Consider the following 15,749-nt stretch of genomic DNA (forward strand, 5'->3'; position numbering starts at 1 on the left):
CCAGCAAGTTACCCCAATAAGCCAGTAACCCCGCTTCGTAGTACAGGCCACAGGCTGAGTCTTCAACAACCAAGGAAGGATGACACAAGGCAGAGGAGCATAATAGATTGGAAGATGGCCAGATGGACCTTAGCCTGAATGGAAGAGCGAAAATGTCAAACTGTAAATGATAACAGCTAGCACGGGACAAATTAAGTTGGTGTAGGGTTTAACTAGAATGCTTCTCTCAATGAGTATTTCTATACATAGTTAACCACTTAAACCCCCTCCATTGCAGGATACTAGCCTGACAAAATACAGTGATACTAGCTCACAGTACTGGTTACCAATTCACACGAACAACTTGCTTTTAAATTGTGAGAGATTCCTTAAGATATAGGGGTTAATTACTGTAAAGCGGATACGCGTGACAAAAATATACAGGCCGGCCCTGTGCACACCTGGTTAAGATCCTGGTGGGTCCTGGTGACGCCCTCACAAGCCTGTGCGCATGCGCACTGGCAGGCTGCCGCATGACTTACCTGGCCGCGGGGAAGCCTCGCTGGGCGTGAGAATGAATGATCGAGTAAATTATATTAAAGTCCGCCTGCGGCATGGACTTAAGACGAGTGCCGACGCCTCATTGTCGGTCTTAGTTTTTAAAGATGCACATCGCCAACATTTCGATATTATGGTAATCGCAGTAGCGCAATAAACTGAGCGTATACTTCCCGTAAACAAGAGTACGGCTTCTACTTTGGAGATACGCCAAAATAAACCCGTCCCGTTTGACGGCTGGTGGGAACAAATATTTACATACTGACGTACTCAATGTAACACGTAGCAGAGGCTTTCAGACGACTTGTAAAACTAAAGGTCTGGAACTACAGTTTTACATTAAGTAGCAATGCAAGGTGCCCCATAATAAGAAGGACCCAGATGTCTTACCATTATGGTGCAATTTGAACGAATAAGGTACGTGTCGGATAAGTTTTAGATCATTTGATTGTTACCTTTGAAGTCTTTCCCGGATGTTACTTCTTATTGTTTTTATAGATAAAGATTTTATTAATTATTATTTACATAACACGCATATTGCAGTATGTTAGGATTTAAACACCATGATGCGCCTGTTCCCCGAGGCGCCTCATCCCTGGGTATATAACTGACACGTGTTCCTTGAATAGGTATGGAGGACGGGGTTTGTAATGGTAGACTGCATTAAAAAATCTTTGTGGAGGAAATACACAGGATTTACATTTCGCTTCCTAATACTGATTAGTTCGGAATATTGTGTTCCCTTTATAATCCCCATGGGGGAAGTTTAAATTTCGCTAAATACCAATTAAAAATTTCTCTGGGGAACCTGAGCGTCGACGGGAACCGCTACTGACTGTACAAACTTCACCGGCTATAAACTCATTGAGAGCTTTTATATAGGGCTACATACATGGTTTAATTAACTTCTTAAAATGTGCTAAAGTTTTTTATTTTTTTTTTACAGCGATTTAAATAAATGGGGATGATAAATAAAGCTTTTAATAAATGGTGTTTGTAATGAGATGTACGTACTGAAATAACAATATGGTAAAGATTTCTGACCTCGTAGATATTTCATTTCGGTTGTAAGACATGACAGCCTGGGACCAAATATATTTATTTTGGAGGTGTTCTTTCGTGCGTCAGTATTCAAAGGTGATCTAACTGTACGATCGTCACATTTAGTTTAAATTCAGAAATATATACGTGTGTATATATTTTTTTTAGTAATGCTGACCTTGCTTGGTGTTGTTGGAATAAAAAATCCAAAAAGCATGTCCACTGCGGAAAAGCAAATTTGAAATCGTAAGGAAGTCACTGCTACAGTGTATGAACGGTGACTGGGGAGAAGCACTGTCGTCTGGTTTCAGAGGTTTGATTCCGGGAAGACTGTGACTGCGCTTGTGTGGTCATGGAGCCACCACTCTGTAGCAGTGTGATGTGCAGCAGATCGAGCACGGAGGACGGGCCGGTCCCACTGAAGCCTCCACTTACTGGCCGGGACAGTGGACATGTCCAGGACCTCTTCCATGAAGATGCTCAGGTCAGGTTTCCCATGTGACCAAAGATCATGCAGCACCTTCACTTCTTCTTGCTGTTTTCTGTGAGATCTAGTCTTTCTGTGAGTCTTTTTCAGTGCTGCTTTGCATGGTTCTGAGAACCAGTCCTGTGTAGTGTGCTGGAGACACCTTGAATTGGTACAGGGGCAGCATGGTACTTTGCAGGTTCATCTCCAGTAAAGAGGACATGTTGTGTGCTTTCCCAGGGATCTCAGAGCCAAACCCAACCCTGGTGGAAAGTGAAGCTCTTTGTCTGGGAGCCCGTGCTCTTCGGAACCTGGGATGGGGTCTTCACCACCTGCATGATCAACATTTTCGGCGTGGTCCTGTTTCTCCGCACCGGTTGGCTGGTGGCAAGTGTCATAGCAGAGTACCTCCTGAGCAGGGGCCCACGCTGTCCAATCAGCACAGTACTGTGGTCCGTCCTGATCCTGATAGCTCCTTCCATTTGTGTCGTTATTTCTTCTGGTGGTTGGGAGTGGGAATGATGATAGAATTTGTCAGAGATAGACATTCTGTTAGAAGAAGCATAAATATGTAGACTTACCAGGGCTTCAATGGTTCTGGACAAGGTTCTGCGCTGGTTTCTGCTCTTTTTTTTGTGGTTTCTTGTCTTTAAGAACTCTACCTGTTCTTCAAACCATTGTGTACCCTTGTAATCTTCTTTGATGTCATTAATAGCAGGGTAGCATTGTCCCGGTTGGGCCTAGTCGGGTATCTAGGCCTGAGCCGTCGTGACACCTCCTTTGCGTAGCCTGACTTTTGCCGTCCAGACTTCGGGCATGTGGTTCCGCTAAGGGGATGTGGAGCATGCATGCTTGTACATCTGCTGGTGGACTCCTGCCGTCTGTGTGGCTGCCTGACTTTGTCTGTTTTAGTTTATAAACCTTGCAAACCAGAAGCTACCAAACACACATCACGCTTTTTAAAATTCATTCTTTTGATGTTGTCAGGGAAACACAGGAGTGTGTCTGGGCATGGTCCTGGTGTCGCTGGTGGCACTGGTGGCCCTGGTGACAGTCATGTCGGGCATCGGGGTGTGCGAGCGGTGCAGCGTGGGGGAAGGAGGGGTGTACTCCATGATCTCCACTGTCCTGGGGGGCCGAATTGGGGGCACGGTGGGGCTCCTCTACATCTTTGGCCAGGTAATAATGAATATGAAACCAGATTAATCATTGTATATCCCAAAAGTAGGGGTTGCCATCCTCAGTATTTATCACCCCCCCCAACCCGGAAGGTTGCCAACCTCTACCCTAAACCATGTGTGTTTATTTAAAGACTTGGTGCCACATTACAATAAGGGTACCCATATAAAGAGTTTATGGATGGTTTATAATCTGGTTATTAATTTGGTTGTAACACTTTGGAAATTATTAATAGACAATTTTAAACAAGTCATAACACAGTTTTCGTTTAATTAATGAGTTACTACCATTTACAAGTGGCAAAAGGGGCCTTTATTGTAAAGTGGGACCCAAGACTTTATAAAACAGGTGATAAGCAGATAACTTCTTTGTTTCCTGTTAATGATGAATTTCTGACCTGAGTTTATTATTTTTTTTATATAATTACCTTGTTTATGCTCCTTCTTTTGCCATCTCGCAGTGTGTGGCAGGAGCTATGTACATCACAGGCTTCTCTGAGTCCATCGCCCAGATCCTGGGCCTCACCAGCACGTGGGTGGTCCGCGGGATGTCCGTGGTGGTGCTGCTCGGCCTGCTGGGAATCAACCTGGCCGGCGTCAAGTGGATTGTCCGGCTCCAGCTGCTGCTGCTGGCCATCCTGGCCGTTTCCACCCTGGACTTTGTCATTGGATCCTTCTCTCACCTCGACCCAGGTGCGCAGTGCCGGCCACATGTCAGCAGGGAACGGGTCTGGACCGAAGGCAGTGAGTTCTGGGGAAAACTGGAAAGGAGGACCATAGGGCGTCCCTCATTTTGCCTGATCCATTTGCCGTGGGGCGTCCCTCACTTTGCCTGATCCTTTTGCCATGGGGCGTCCCTCATTTTGCCTGATCCATTTGCCGTGGGGCGTCCCCCATTTTGCCTGATCCATTTTCCATGGGGCGTCCCTCACTTTGCCTGATCCATTTGCCTTCCTATACCTTTAAATGTTAACCCTTCTGGGTCCTTACTTGCACCCCATACCCTTTCTTTTTGGTTCCATTTGCAGGAATCTAATCTCTCTTAAGTATTAATTTAGTAAAGCATTATTTGCTGTGTTTAATGAATATATGTTTTTCCCTTTATTAACCATTAATGGTAGTAAGAGTGTATGAAGCAAAACTGGAATAACGCTTTCGTCACCTTGCAAAAGCTTGGTGTGATTCGTTCATGCACTACCCAGGGCCTGATTTCTACCCAGATAAATGCTCCCAGCCTATCAAAGACCCCCATTTATTAGGGGGTCTGCTGTAATGACCTATAGAGGCTGTGATGCCTCTAGTCGTGATTGTAGTCATCATTTAATGTTATCCTCTTTCATCAGACCTCATGTACATTTACCGCAGGCCCTTGGCACGTCATTTTGGCATTTTTCTGAATTGTCTTACTGAGCAGGAGTGAGATTGATGGTAACTAGGAGCTTTTGCTGTCTGTGAACTTGATAGTAACTGAACTGAGATTAAGAGGTGACCACAGTATGGTAAGCAGGACCAGGTTATAAGGCCGAAGACTCTGTGTGTGTGTGTATGTGTGTGTGTGTGTGTGTGGATTTGCATAGATCACATTTGAGGGCCAAATTGTCCCCAAAGTGTAGTAATGATGATAACCTCAGTTTTGTGTGTGTGTGTGTGTGTGTGTGTGTGTGTGTGTGGCCTTGTGGCCAGCAGAGGTCACTGTAGGACCTCAAAGCCCTCATAACAGCCAATACTGATTTTAAAGTCAAGTGGCACATGTTTACACAGCAAAGAGGTGTTTGCATCCTTTGTTTATTTTGGGCTTGTAAGCTGACAGGCGTTTTGTGACTCCCACCCATTTCTGTTACTGTCATCGCAGGGAAGCTCTTTTATAGAGTTCTTAGAGCTTTGTCGTGTTTTGTGACCAGAAAGTAACAAGTAACAGTAAATGTTTTTGCAATATGTGTTTTAAGGGTTTATGACCTTATATATTCACACACACACACACACACACACACACTTACTTTATGGTGATAGAATTCTGAGAGATGCTGGTACTGTTTTCATAACTTCAAGATAAGTGAAACTATGTTTGCATTAATAGTGTAGAAACAAAGAAGTAGTTTAAAAAAATGTCAGTAGGGTGAAGTGTAGAGGCTTGAAGGTCTGTTTGTAGGGCAGGGCCCTCGTTCTCTGCCTGCTGCTCAGTGGGAAGTCGATCCCACTACTTCCTGTGTTTCCTGATGATCAACTTCCTGCCTGGAGTCAAAGCAAAGAATTCTGTATGCGTCGTTTCCTCTGAAAGAGAGGGTGTGGGGGGGGGGGGTGTTTCATAACATCACAGGATTGTTAGGTACTGAATTCTATTTTAAATGTAATTTATTATTTTTGATCTAAAACTGTAGCAACCATCAATCTTTTTCTGGCTGTCTCTTTTCTATTATGGCCTAGCAGATCCAAGCTGGGAATTAAAAAAAAAAAAACATTTCAGACCTTCAAGGCTTTTCCAGTGATGCTTTGCTGAGATGGGGGTGACCTCACTCTTGGTGCACGGCCAGCCAGTCTCGGCATCTAGCCCTGGCCCGTCGCACGCGGATTGGTAATTAGACTAGACTGGGAGCAGGAATCACTATGCAGATGTCTTCTAGGCCTGATAACGTGGTTATTCTATGGACCTAAAGCCGGCATCTCACGCCTTTGAGCTGGAACGTGTTCTGCTTAGGCTCCACACTGCAATGGTGTCTTTCTCTAACAGCGAAGAAGCTCAGCTGAATCCTGGGAAAGCGGGTGGGATCTTAATCCCATCTCCGCTCATCGCCATTATTATGCTCTTTTAGGTCATTTCTGCTGAAAAGTCTGTTCTGTGTTTCAATCCTGCCTGTCTTCCAAAACACTTAAAATAGTTAGAATCAGCTGTACTATTAGAACGAATATACATCTGCAAGCGGCAAATGACTGAGATGCCACGTCTGAGGGTAAATGCTTTATAGGTGGTTTATAATTCAAAATACTTTGAACTGTAACACAGAGCTTGCAGGCACTGGTAATAGTCTGTATGCTGCCACTTGGGAGACTGTGAATGTGCTATTTCACCTCTTATGTGGGGGGACTTTTGGTCTAATTAGTGGGTTGATTCTCATTTTCTTTGTTCTGGCTGCTGCTGTGGCGAATTGTCACTTCAGTGTTACAGTAATACGTGTAGAAGATCTCATACTTGGGCTACGTTTTCTGGAACCGTGGAGAGTGCAGTTCTTTAGGAACGTCCCCCACCCCCCCCCCCCCACCCCCGCCCGGCTAATCTCACCTCCTCCTCAGCGGCGCTGCTACTTTCCTTCCTGTGACACTCAGTTTTTAAAGTGCATTTCAAAGCCCTTTTGAAATGTGGCTGTTTGCCGCCCCGCTGTTGTCATAAATCGCCTCTGACTGCATGTGCTATCAGTACGGCTCGCGGTCTGGGCCCAGGATGTCAGCTGTATCGTCGAGCTGAGTGTGAAACTCAAAAAGCTCCAAAATGCTGCTCGGTTGTCCTACAATTAGCCATTCTCAGCTTGGTTGCATATGGGCTTTGAAGATTTGTTTGCCATACAGATAGTTCTGTAGGCCTGTTTGTCATTATACTTTGGTTAAATAAGTCTGATTGCAGTCATGGATGTGATGTTTGCATTGGAAACATGTGGCCAGTGTGCTCTGTGCCGTTTGATAGCCTAACTTTCAGTGCTGGACATTTCGAGTCCAGAAGCTACAACTCCGGACCAAGATTTCATTTCTACCAACCAGGTAAGCATAAAGAGTCACAGTCACAGAGTACTCAGCTGGTTGGTAGAAACAAAATCCTGGTCTGGATTTGTAGCTTCTGGACCTGGAATGACTAACACTGATGATTCTCCAGGTCTGAACCTTTCCACATCAAATTACGGGAAAGTACCTTGTATTCGAAATCACACAACCACTAGTCTGCTCATAATAGTGAAACGCTATCCTTAATACCACAAAATGGTCGAAATAGTTAATCATATAAAGGAGAAAGCTTAAACAGTTAGGGACAGTTTGTGAAAGAAGCTACTGGAAGATACCACAGTGTTGCAGAAGGGCTGAACTGTGAGAGGTTCACTCTCCATATTCTATCGGTGGTGGATGGTACTGGAGCCGCTGACTGGCCGCATGGGTCCTGTTTGTGACCCACGTGAAGTTTTTCATATGAGCTCATTCCCGGTGACTGGGCTGAAGGCGGGGAGAGAACCCAGGGCCTCGCCCAGCAGCGTGCAGTCAGGAAGCTGCTGGTGGGGGAGGGGGGGGGGCTATGACAACAGCGCCTTGGAACAGAGCAGCAGGCTGGGCTTCAGATGGGTGGCGACTTCCTTTTGGATAAACATGCCGTTAATCTGGAGGAATGCATTCTCTCCCATCGCAAGATAAGCCAGGAGAGAAGCTTTGTGAGCATACTCCCTGTAACCTTCAGACGTGAGCCTCCAAATGCTCTCCAGCGGGGGCTGTTTGATGCCTTACTGGTTGCACCCCCCATCACATGTGGGTTCTCGAATGGGCCGGCCCTCTCTGGCCATTGGTGCCTGCTTGTATGTGGCATGTCTACAGTGCTGTGTTTGTGTGTGAGTGAGAGAGAGTGAGAATGGTGTGTGAGTGAGAGAGAGAGTGAGAATGGTGTGTGAGTGTGTCCTGCAATGGGTTGGCGCCCCATCCTGGGTTGTTCCCTTCCTTTGCGCCCGTAGCCTTTGGGACAGGCTCCGGTCCCCCCATGATCCTGAACAGGATAAGTGGTTTCAGAAGATGCATTGACAAGCTGTCCCATTCATTACCCACTTACGATGCCTAAAGCCTTCCTGGAACTGCTGTATGTCTTGTGGGAATCTTCTCCTCTTTTCTCTGAAGTACCTTTCTTGCAATATGCAAAGTAACTCATTTGTCTAGATGTGTCATCGGGGAAAAACCAAAAATCAAATGGAAAATGCTGATGTTCAGTTTTCAAAACATGTCTTTACCTCTATCCAGTCTATCCACACTGCAAAATTTAATCCTTTGTGGAAGACTATGGGAAAAAGTTATAGTCCTTTATTTTGTACAAACGCCTGTTCCCAGTTGATCTCACTCAGTCCAACCCACTGAAGTAGTCTTGCATTTGTACATGCCTTGGACAGAGAGGCCATGACGCTCCCGTCTGCATAGGGAGCTGACCTTAAATCGACACTGACCAGCAGTAGATGCTGCGCATAGTGTTGGTTGACCATGTGACCCCAGAATGCACCAGGTGTGCAGCACAGAGGACAGAAGTGGACATTTCAGGTCCAGAAAGTAAAAATCCAGACCAAGATTTTGTTTCAACCAAACAGTTGAGTGCTCTCTGACTGTGACACTTTGTACTCAACTAGTCGGTTGAAACAAAATCTTGGTCTGGATTTTTACTTTCTGGACCTGAAATGTCTAACAGGCATCCTGCCTCAGAGATGAGGGAGGTCTTCAGGAAATGTTAAAACATATGAAAATAATTCAGGCCTGGCTTTCACCGAGACGGGCCAAGGGTGTGTTCGTGTCCCTTCTCTGTATTAATGCCTGTAGAGCTGTGGTTTGGCGTTTACGATGTTGTTTTAAATCTCATATTCGAGAGCTGCAGAAACCTAATGTCAGGCTTTAAGTACCTGCTGGGTGTGTGAATGGTGGGTCTCTTTCTCCAAAGCACCGTTTGGACATTTCTGAGGAAAGGTAGGAAAAGCTCAGCCACTTTGTTTTAAGGGTGTCTGCTGAATTATGAGGGCAGATCTTTCATTCACTGAAAAAATATTTACTGACCATAATTTTGACCTTATTCGCAAACGTAAGTCACAGAAAAACACTTTCTTTTTCTTACCATTTTTGAAGCTGACAGAAATATGCCCCTTCAACAATTTTTCTGTTCTTTTTGTCAAGTTAAGGTTTGTGGTTACCAGTGTTGAGGAAGTTACAAAAGAAATCAATTAAAGACAGAGGTGCAGGTCCAAAAAGCACAAATCCAGGCCAAGGTTTTGTTCCAGTCAACCAATTGAGTATAAAGAGTCACAGTCACAGAGTACTCAACTGGTTGGTTGGACCTGACCTTAACACCTTTGTCTGTAATGGATTACTTTGGTGAGTAAGTTCCTCAGCACTGGTTGTTGTTAATAGTAGTTTCTGAATGATTGTCGTGGTTATAAAGATGAATGGGTAGTATCATATATTTAGTTTTTTTCCTTGGGTCAGTATGTCCACCTGCATTCCAGGTCACGGTTTCGTCGGCTACTCAGAGGCTCTGCTCCGGGGGAACGCGCTTCCCGACTACACGCCTGGGGAGACTTTCTTCACGGTCTTTGGTGTCTTCTTTCCTGCCGCCACCGGTGAGCACTCCTCCTGTCAGCATTTCAGATCGACTTTGAAACCAGCACTGTGGTTTCAGAGAGACTCCGCAGAGGTCCGAGATGAGGTAACCCACTCCAGGTTACCAGTGTTTGCACATAACGTGCCGATTTTGTGGTAAATATCAAACAAGTCCCTAAAGAAACTTTACATCGAGGTCTCGTGCAATAAAATGAATTAAACAGACTGACGTGAAAAATGAGCTGTGTATTTTTACAGAAAAAAAAGCTAATAGGAGTTTGGGTGGTGAGGTGCATGATGGTCTCTCCCAGGTGGTCTTCTTGTTACCTCTCTTTGTCCTTTAGGTGTGATGGCCGGTTTCAATATGAGCTCGGACCTCCAGAGACCTGAGCAGAACATCCCACTGGGAACACTGGCTGCAGTCTGCACCTCGTGGGTTTAATTGACTGGAAGATGGCTTTTGGATGCTTAACCATAATAACCATAACCTTCGGAAAAATGAAGTGCAGATGCTCCTCGCTTTACAATGGTTCAGTTCATGATATTTCAAATTTACAATGGTGCGATTAGTGATGCACATTCAGTAATCATCAAACTTTGAAGTTCAATCTGTTCCCTGGCTAGCAATATGCTGTACGATACTTTCTTCCGATGCTGGACGTTGGCAGCATTCACCCAGGCGAGCTTCCAGGCTCTGTAGCGATCGCGAGCGTAAATCTTATACAGTGTTTGACAACATATCGTCTTTTTTTTCTTTTACCCAAAACTTCTTTCATTCATTTAATTCAATGTCTTGTATTTAGTTACAATAATTATCTGTTCAGTGACAGTAGTTCATTTGCTTATCATTCATATTTGACTTACGATATTTTCCACTTGTGATTGGTTCATCGAAACATAACCCCATTGTATGTTGAGGATCACCTGTATTCCCGCATTTCCTGAACACTGTTCCCTTCATTCTGATATATTAAGTTGTGGAGATGCCTTCACTGTTTATCCCATCTTCTTTTCACCGTGGTATGCAGGTGGTTCTTCTACCTCGTCTTTGTGTTTCTTCTGGGAGCCATTTGTACCAGAGATGCTCTGCGATATGATTTCTTAATCGCCGAGAAGGTAAAGTCAGTGTTTTTGTTCCATGAGTGGGCTTCTTTTCCCTCAGTCAGCTTGTTTGGGAAACTTTGTCCTTCAAAAATTGTGAAGCCTAGATCTGCAGAGATCTGGTATTTGTCTGCATGGTCAATCAGACGTGATACTCAAAGACTGTAATGGTCTGAAGGGGTTTTGCTGGTTACTTGAGCTGGTTCAAAATACCAGTAATAATCTGGTTGCACTCTCAAAGCCAGTGCTAGAGCAGTATTCAGTAGGAATCACCATGATGTGTTTATAACCCCATTCCTATAACTTGGATTTGGGTGCAGCAGAGCAGTCAGATTTGAAACCTGCCAATTAGCAAACTGGCTTCCGGATGCCAATTTTTTTTCCACAAAAATGATGCAGCCAGTTCTGACTTTTTAAAGTAAATTACCGTTGTGATGTGCAGTGAAATCCCTATTATGAGTCCTTGGGCAGGGAAAACAGACTCTATACAGCTTTTGTGTGGAAGTCTTGGCCGTAGGGGCGGACCTATATAGCAGTACTTGTCCCGCAATGTGGCTTTACTTCAACCGGAGGATTATGGGTAGAGGCACTGTATGCTTGTCTAAATGCAGTATTCTCCTTCCTTCATCTTTGCCAGGTCTCATTGGTTGGCTTCCTGTTTCTCCTGGGCCTCTACATCTCCTCACTGGCTTCCTGCATGGGTGGCCTGTATGGGGCTCCCAGGATTCTCCAGTGCATCGCCCAAGAAAGAGTCATCCCTTCCCTCAGCTTCCTAGGAAAAGGGGTGGGCAGATCTGGTCTTCTGCTGTCCCAGCGAGGCATGCTCGTAAAAATCGGTCTGGTCTTCGCGCTCATGGGAGTTTCACTTACGATTACAGAGGAGGTGGGTCCAACCAATCAGATGTCTTTGACCCACCTCCTCCATAATCTGATTGGTTATCTCTCTGAACCAATCATTTTTCGTTCTGCCCTCAGAACACTTTGGTAAAACTTCCACAAGTGGTTTTGGCAGGGTTTATCTCCCTAGGCACGGGTTTGGTGTGTGTCCTCGCTCTGAGGGTCTGTTGCCAATCAGGGCAGTGTAATGTGTCCTGTGAAAGCTGCTTTTCCTGGGCATACATGCATCCTTCTGTCTGTCTACCAGTCTGCGACACTAATACTCTACACTACTGAAAGAGTGCAAACATTTTTATTTTATACTGCAGACTATATAATTCGTGTGCTTAAGTGAAGGCAGTGAAATCTTGAAGGGGACAGTGTGCCATTCTGTTGGTGACATAACTGACAGGATGGTCCAATGCAGCCAGTGACAATGGGGCCCTTCAGTCTGTACATACCCCTGCTGCTGTGACTCCCACTTACACACGAGGGTACTGGACAGAGACGTCTCCGGCTGATCCGAGGCCTTGAACAAAAGCAGGAAGGTCTGTTCGGGTCTGAGTCAGGTTGGGAGGAGCTGATGTGGGATGTCCGTAGAGCTTCCCAGCATCGAGTCAAGCATCCTGTTGAAAAACAACAAAAGGCTTGTTTCTCAGTTGAAGCCTCATGACGGAAGTGATTATCACAGAGAGGATATCTGACATAAATCATGCACGGTAGTATATCTGTCATGGAAGATTCCGATGATCTGGTATATTCCATTCATCTCTCTTCCCCGATCGCTTATCGATTGCTTGGTCATGATGAGTCCATAGTCTGTCTGAGGAAGCACAGTGCAAGGGTCACCCCGGATAGGATGTCATTCCATCGTAAGATGCTTACACACTACGGGGAATTTAGAGACAGTTTACAGACAGCAGTTTACCTACCCTTAATTTCCCCTCTGTCTTAACAGAAAGGACCCAACAAGACTCCAGTGGCGGCCATTTGTTTAACCAGTCTGCTCACCATGGCTTTCATCTTCGTTGGCCAAGTGAACATTTTGGCCCCTATTGTCACTATCAACTTCATGCTGACGTACAGCATCATCGACTACTCCTATTTCTGTGTCGCCATGAGCTTTGACCTCCAGGCTAAGGAAATTAAGTACCTTCCCAAGCAGCTGTCCACTCAGGGTGCCAGAAGACCCCTCCTGGGTGCCAGCCCCTCTGGATATGGAACTGCCTTACCAAACCAGAGCAATGGGACGCTGCTGGAGTTCACAAAGGACATGGACCAGATATTCCAACCCCAGAAATCGGAAGTGGAGAAAATGTGCACCACAGGCAGAAGGCCCAGCACTCCTGGTAGACAAGCCCTGATGGAAAGTTTTGGGTTAGAATTGGGTAGGAACATGCCCTCAGATATGGGTGACCTTGGACCCTCAGGGATGGATCATAGCCAGGAGTTAGGAGAGCAGGATAAGTTTGAGGAGAGCTTACAGAAGGAAGCGACTGGCACACAAGAATCCCAGCTGGGAGTAGAGGAACCCCATGATGATAGACAGGCCGAAACTTGTCCTTCTGGAACTGCAGATATCAGCTGTAACCCAAAAGCTCTTCTGGACAGCACAGGTATCCGCCATACCTACTGAAGCTTCTAGTGTTCTTCAGGTTTAACTCTGCTTCATAGATTTCAACCGTTTTGAGATTAATTCCAACTTAAAATATCTATGACAAAAATATTATTTTTCTGATTTGATGGTTTTTTTAAAATGATTCTACAATATACCTGCATAGAGATATAATACGTTCTACATAATCTCTAACAGATTCAGCTTCTAAACAAATTTGTCTTGGACCAGAAATTCAACGAATGCCAAAGTCATTTTACTCAAAATTTTGTAACCGCTGGATTGCATTAGCTGGTGTAAGTTTAACCTTTTTTTCATGTAAATATCCATTCTCCGTTTTTGTGATATTTGATTGTGGAGGCTACAGTAATGAACATAGCTCTTCTCTTTCTAGGCATGCTGCTCTTTCCTGATCATGTTTGTCATACAGTGGGTCTACGCCCTGATGAATATCCTCGTTGCTCTTGTCCTCTTCTTTTATATTGGAAAATCAAGTCCTGGTCTCCCGTTAGGTAAACACAAACCAAACATTGTTCTCCAAATTAAAATGCAATGTGAGATTTTCACCCCCAATGTAACATATTAGAAATGACAGGTCTACTCCCTCATTCTTCTGGCATGAACCAGAACTTTCGTGATGCTGTTGGAATTCAGCCCTTGACTAGAATCACAACAATGGCAAAGATATGATCAGGGTTTTTGTTATGCTGCTGATTAAGGGGAAATGCAGCCTTCAATTCATTCTTGATATCTGTAATCACTTGTTTTGTCATTAGTGTTACGTACAGCAACACTTCTTCCAGTTTTAAGTCGACGTAAGCATGCTGTGTGTTACTTGTAGATTCATGTATTGGCTGAGTTTGTTCCCTTGGGATTCGCTCTATCTGTGTGAAATCTCAGTCAGTGTTTGTGCGAATGTGAGCTTGCCTTGACAGGATGGTAGAATGCTGCATCAATGCAGTCTGCAATTCAGGTTTAGGACAAGTGTATGGGAGCAAGCTGATGGATTGGGATCTTGACTGGTGATAGTTTAGCACCTCACTATAAGCTGTACAGCTACAAGTGGTTTTACTTCATTAGCTGCAGACTGCTGGTTAGCCGTAGTGTACACAGCCATATGCTTTACAGTGCAGTTTCTCAGCTTGGTCAAAAGTGGGTCACGGGATCCTTTTCAGTGGGTTACAGAGAATGTGGTTAAAAAAATAATAAAAATACCACCAACACCCAACCCCTGGTGGACAAATTCTACTGCCAGCACCCCCTGGGTTGGTTAATTACCTTTCATTCATTTTGTGGGTTGGGACTTAATGACCAATGAAGAATGTGGGTCCTGAGACTAAACCAGCTGAGAATCACTGCATTCGGATGCTTGTTTTTTTTTGCTGGTGTAGGCTGATTGCTTCTGGTTTTGCTTACAGGAACATCTGCACGGTTCAGCTTGGTCAGATGGATTCGGGCTACTCTGAAGAACGTCGGCAGGTGTGTCGGTGCAGCAGTCTTCCATCTGTAATATTGAGCGATACGCTTCTCTAAGCACGCCAGTGTGAAGGACAACCGTAACTGGTGTAACCAGCAGAAAACTGCAACTGAGTATTCTTTTTAATTTTTTTTTGTTAACACCGACAAAGATCTGGAATTTCATGGTGCATTAAACCGTAGGCATGTATGGATAATTCAGTGCTGAGTATTGGGAGGAAATAGTAGCTGTCCAACATGCTGCTGTGTGATCAATAGTGTGTATTTATAATAATAATAATGATAATAATAATAATAATAATAATAATAATAATAATAATAATAAAAACTTACAGCATGTAACTGAGGCACAATCCAAAGTGTAAGGTGTATGAATGGACGGGTCATTTCAACCTTGGACCTAACCATACGTATATGCATTGTTTTCAGGGGAGAGTGCGCCCCCGAGGACCGCATCGTATTGACGCCCTCCTTCGCAATGGTTGGCATGGAGACCCGGCAGCTGACCGAGGACAACGCCGACTTCGCGACGCGCGGCAGATACCACCACTCCTCCTACGTTAGTGCGGACGGGCTCACGCGCCATCTGCAGTGAGCCCCTCACGGATCGTCTGCTATTCTGTCTGTGCGGGATGCTCTGATTTTGACTTTAAATTGTGCACATATATACCGGCTGTTTGGGATCTGAATTATGAATCAAATACTGATTTGTGTACAAAAAATAAAGAGTGAACTAGAATTTAAGGGTATATAAGCCATCACCAATTATGGATTTATAACACCCGCCTCTAATAAATCTTTCTTTGCCCCCTTGCTGACCTGTTTATTGGACAAGAACATGTAACTAAAATGAAATACCCTACTTTGCGATTTCCATACAGCTTAACCCTTGTGTCAGGCATGCGTGCCTCTGTATTTTACATTCGTCATAACCCTTATTCAACTGCCCGTTTTGGAACTTGCATACTTCAACAAAGGTCTTTCGGTTTGTCCTGTTACAGAAGCAACGCGGCGTATTTAGGCTGCTACAAAAATTGTGAGATTGCACTTTTAAGTTTAAACGCAGGCATCGGTAAAGTTTTGAAGCTGGGCGAAATTAATTAAGGAGACCCATTTGTTTCACATCGGTCCTGCCCTGAGATAA

General features: G+C 44.7%; 1 protein-coding gene across 2 annotated transcripts; it reads left to right on the plus strand.

Annotated features, from left to right (window-relative positions):
- The first annotated feature begins 490 nt into the window (after positions 1-490).
- slc12a8 (solute carrier family 12 member 8) lies at positions 491-15,500 on the plus strand. Of its 2 annotated transcripts, XM_023837764.2 has the most exons (14): positions 492-954; positions 1,890-2,062; positions 2,285-2,431; positions 3,032-3,223; positions 3,684-3,915; positions 9,444-9,557; positions 9,882-9,969; positions 10,566-10,653; positions 11,276-11,422; positions 12,473-13,130; positions 13,328-13,425; positions 13,524-13,641; positions 14,548-14,608; positions 15,035-15,500. In XM_023837764.2, exons 2-14 carry the CDS (start codon positions 1,931-1,933, stop codon positions 15,198-15,200), a joined length of 2,241 nt encoding a protein of 746 aa, XP_023693532.1. In that variant the 5' UTR covers positions 492-954; positions 1,890-1,930; the 3' UTR covers positions 15,201-15,500. The 2 variants fall into 2 exon arrangements, with proteins under 2 accessions (XP_023693534.1, XP_023693532.1); XM_023837766.2 differs by lacking the exon at positions 13,328-13,425 and having other exon boundaries at positions 491-954.
- The last annotated feature ends 249 nt before the right edge of the window (positions 15,501-15,749 follow it).

This window comes from Paramormyrops kingsleyae, chromosome 16 (genome assembly GCF_048594095.1).
Source record: "Paramormyrops kingsleyae isolate MSU_618 chromosome 16, PKINGS_0.4, whole genome shotgun sequence".
NCBI lineage: Eukaryota > Metazoa > Chordata > Actinopteri > Osteoglossiformes > Mormyridae > Paramormyrops > Paramormyrops kingsleyae.

Bases quoted from the DNA above. Each gene is read 5' to 3' on its own strand.
- slc12a8 (XM_023837764.2), top strand. From the start codon at position 1,931: ATGGAGCCACCACTCTGTAGCAGTGTGATGTGCAGCAGATCGAGCACG. The intron at 3,916-9,443 runs GTGCGCAGTGCC...CCTGCATTCCAG, and splicing joins CTTCTCTCACCTCGACCCAG to GTCACGGTTTCGTCGGCTAC. The intron at 10,654-11,275 runs GTAAAGTCAGTG...CATCTTTGCCAG, and splicing joins ATTTCTTAATCGCCGAGAAG to GTCTCATTGGTTGGCTTCCT.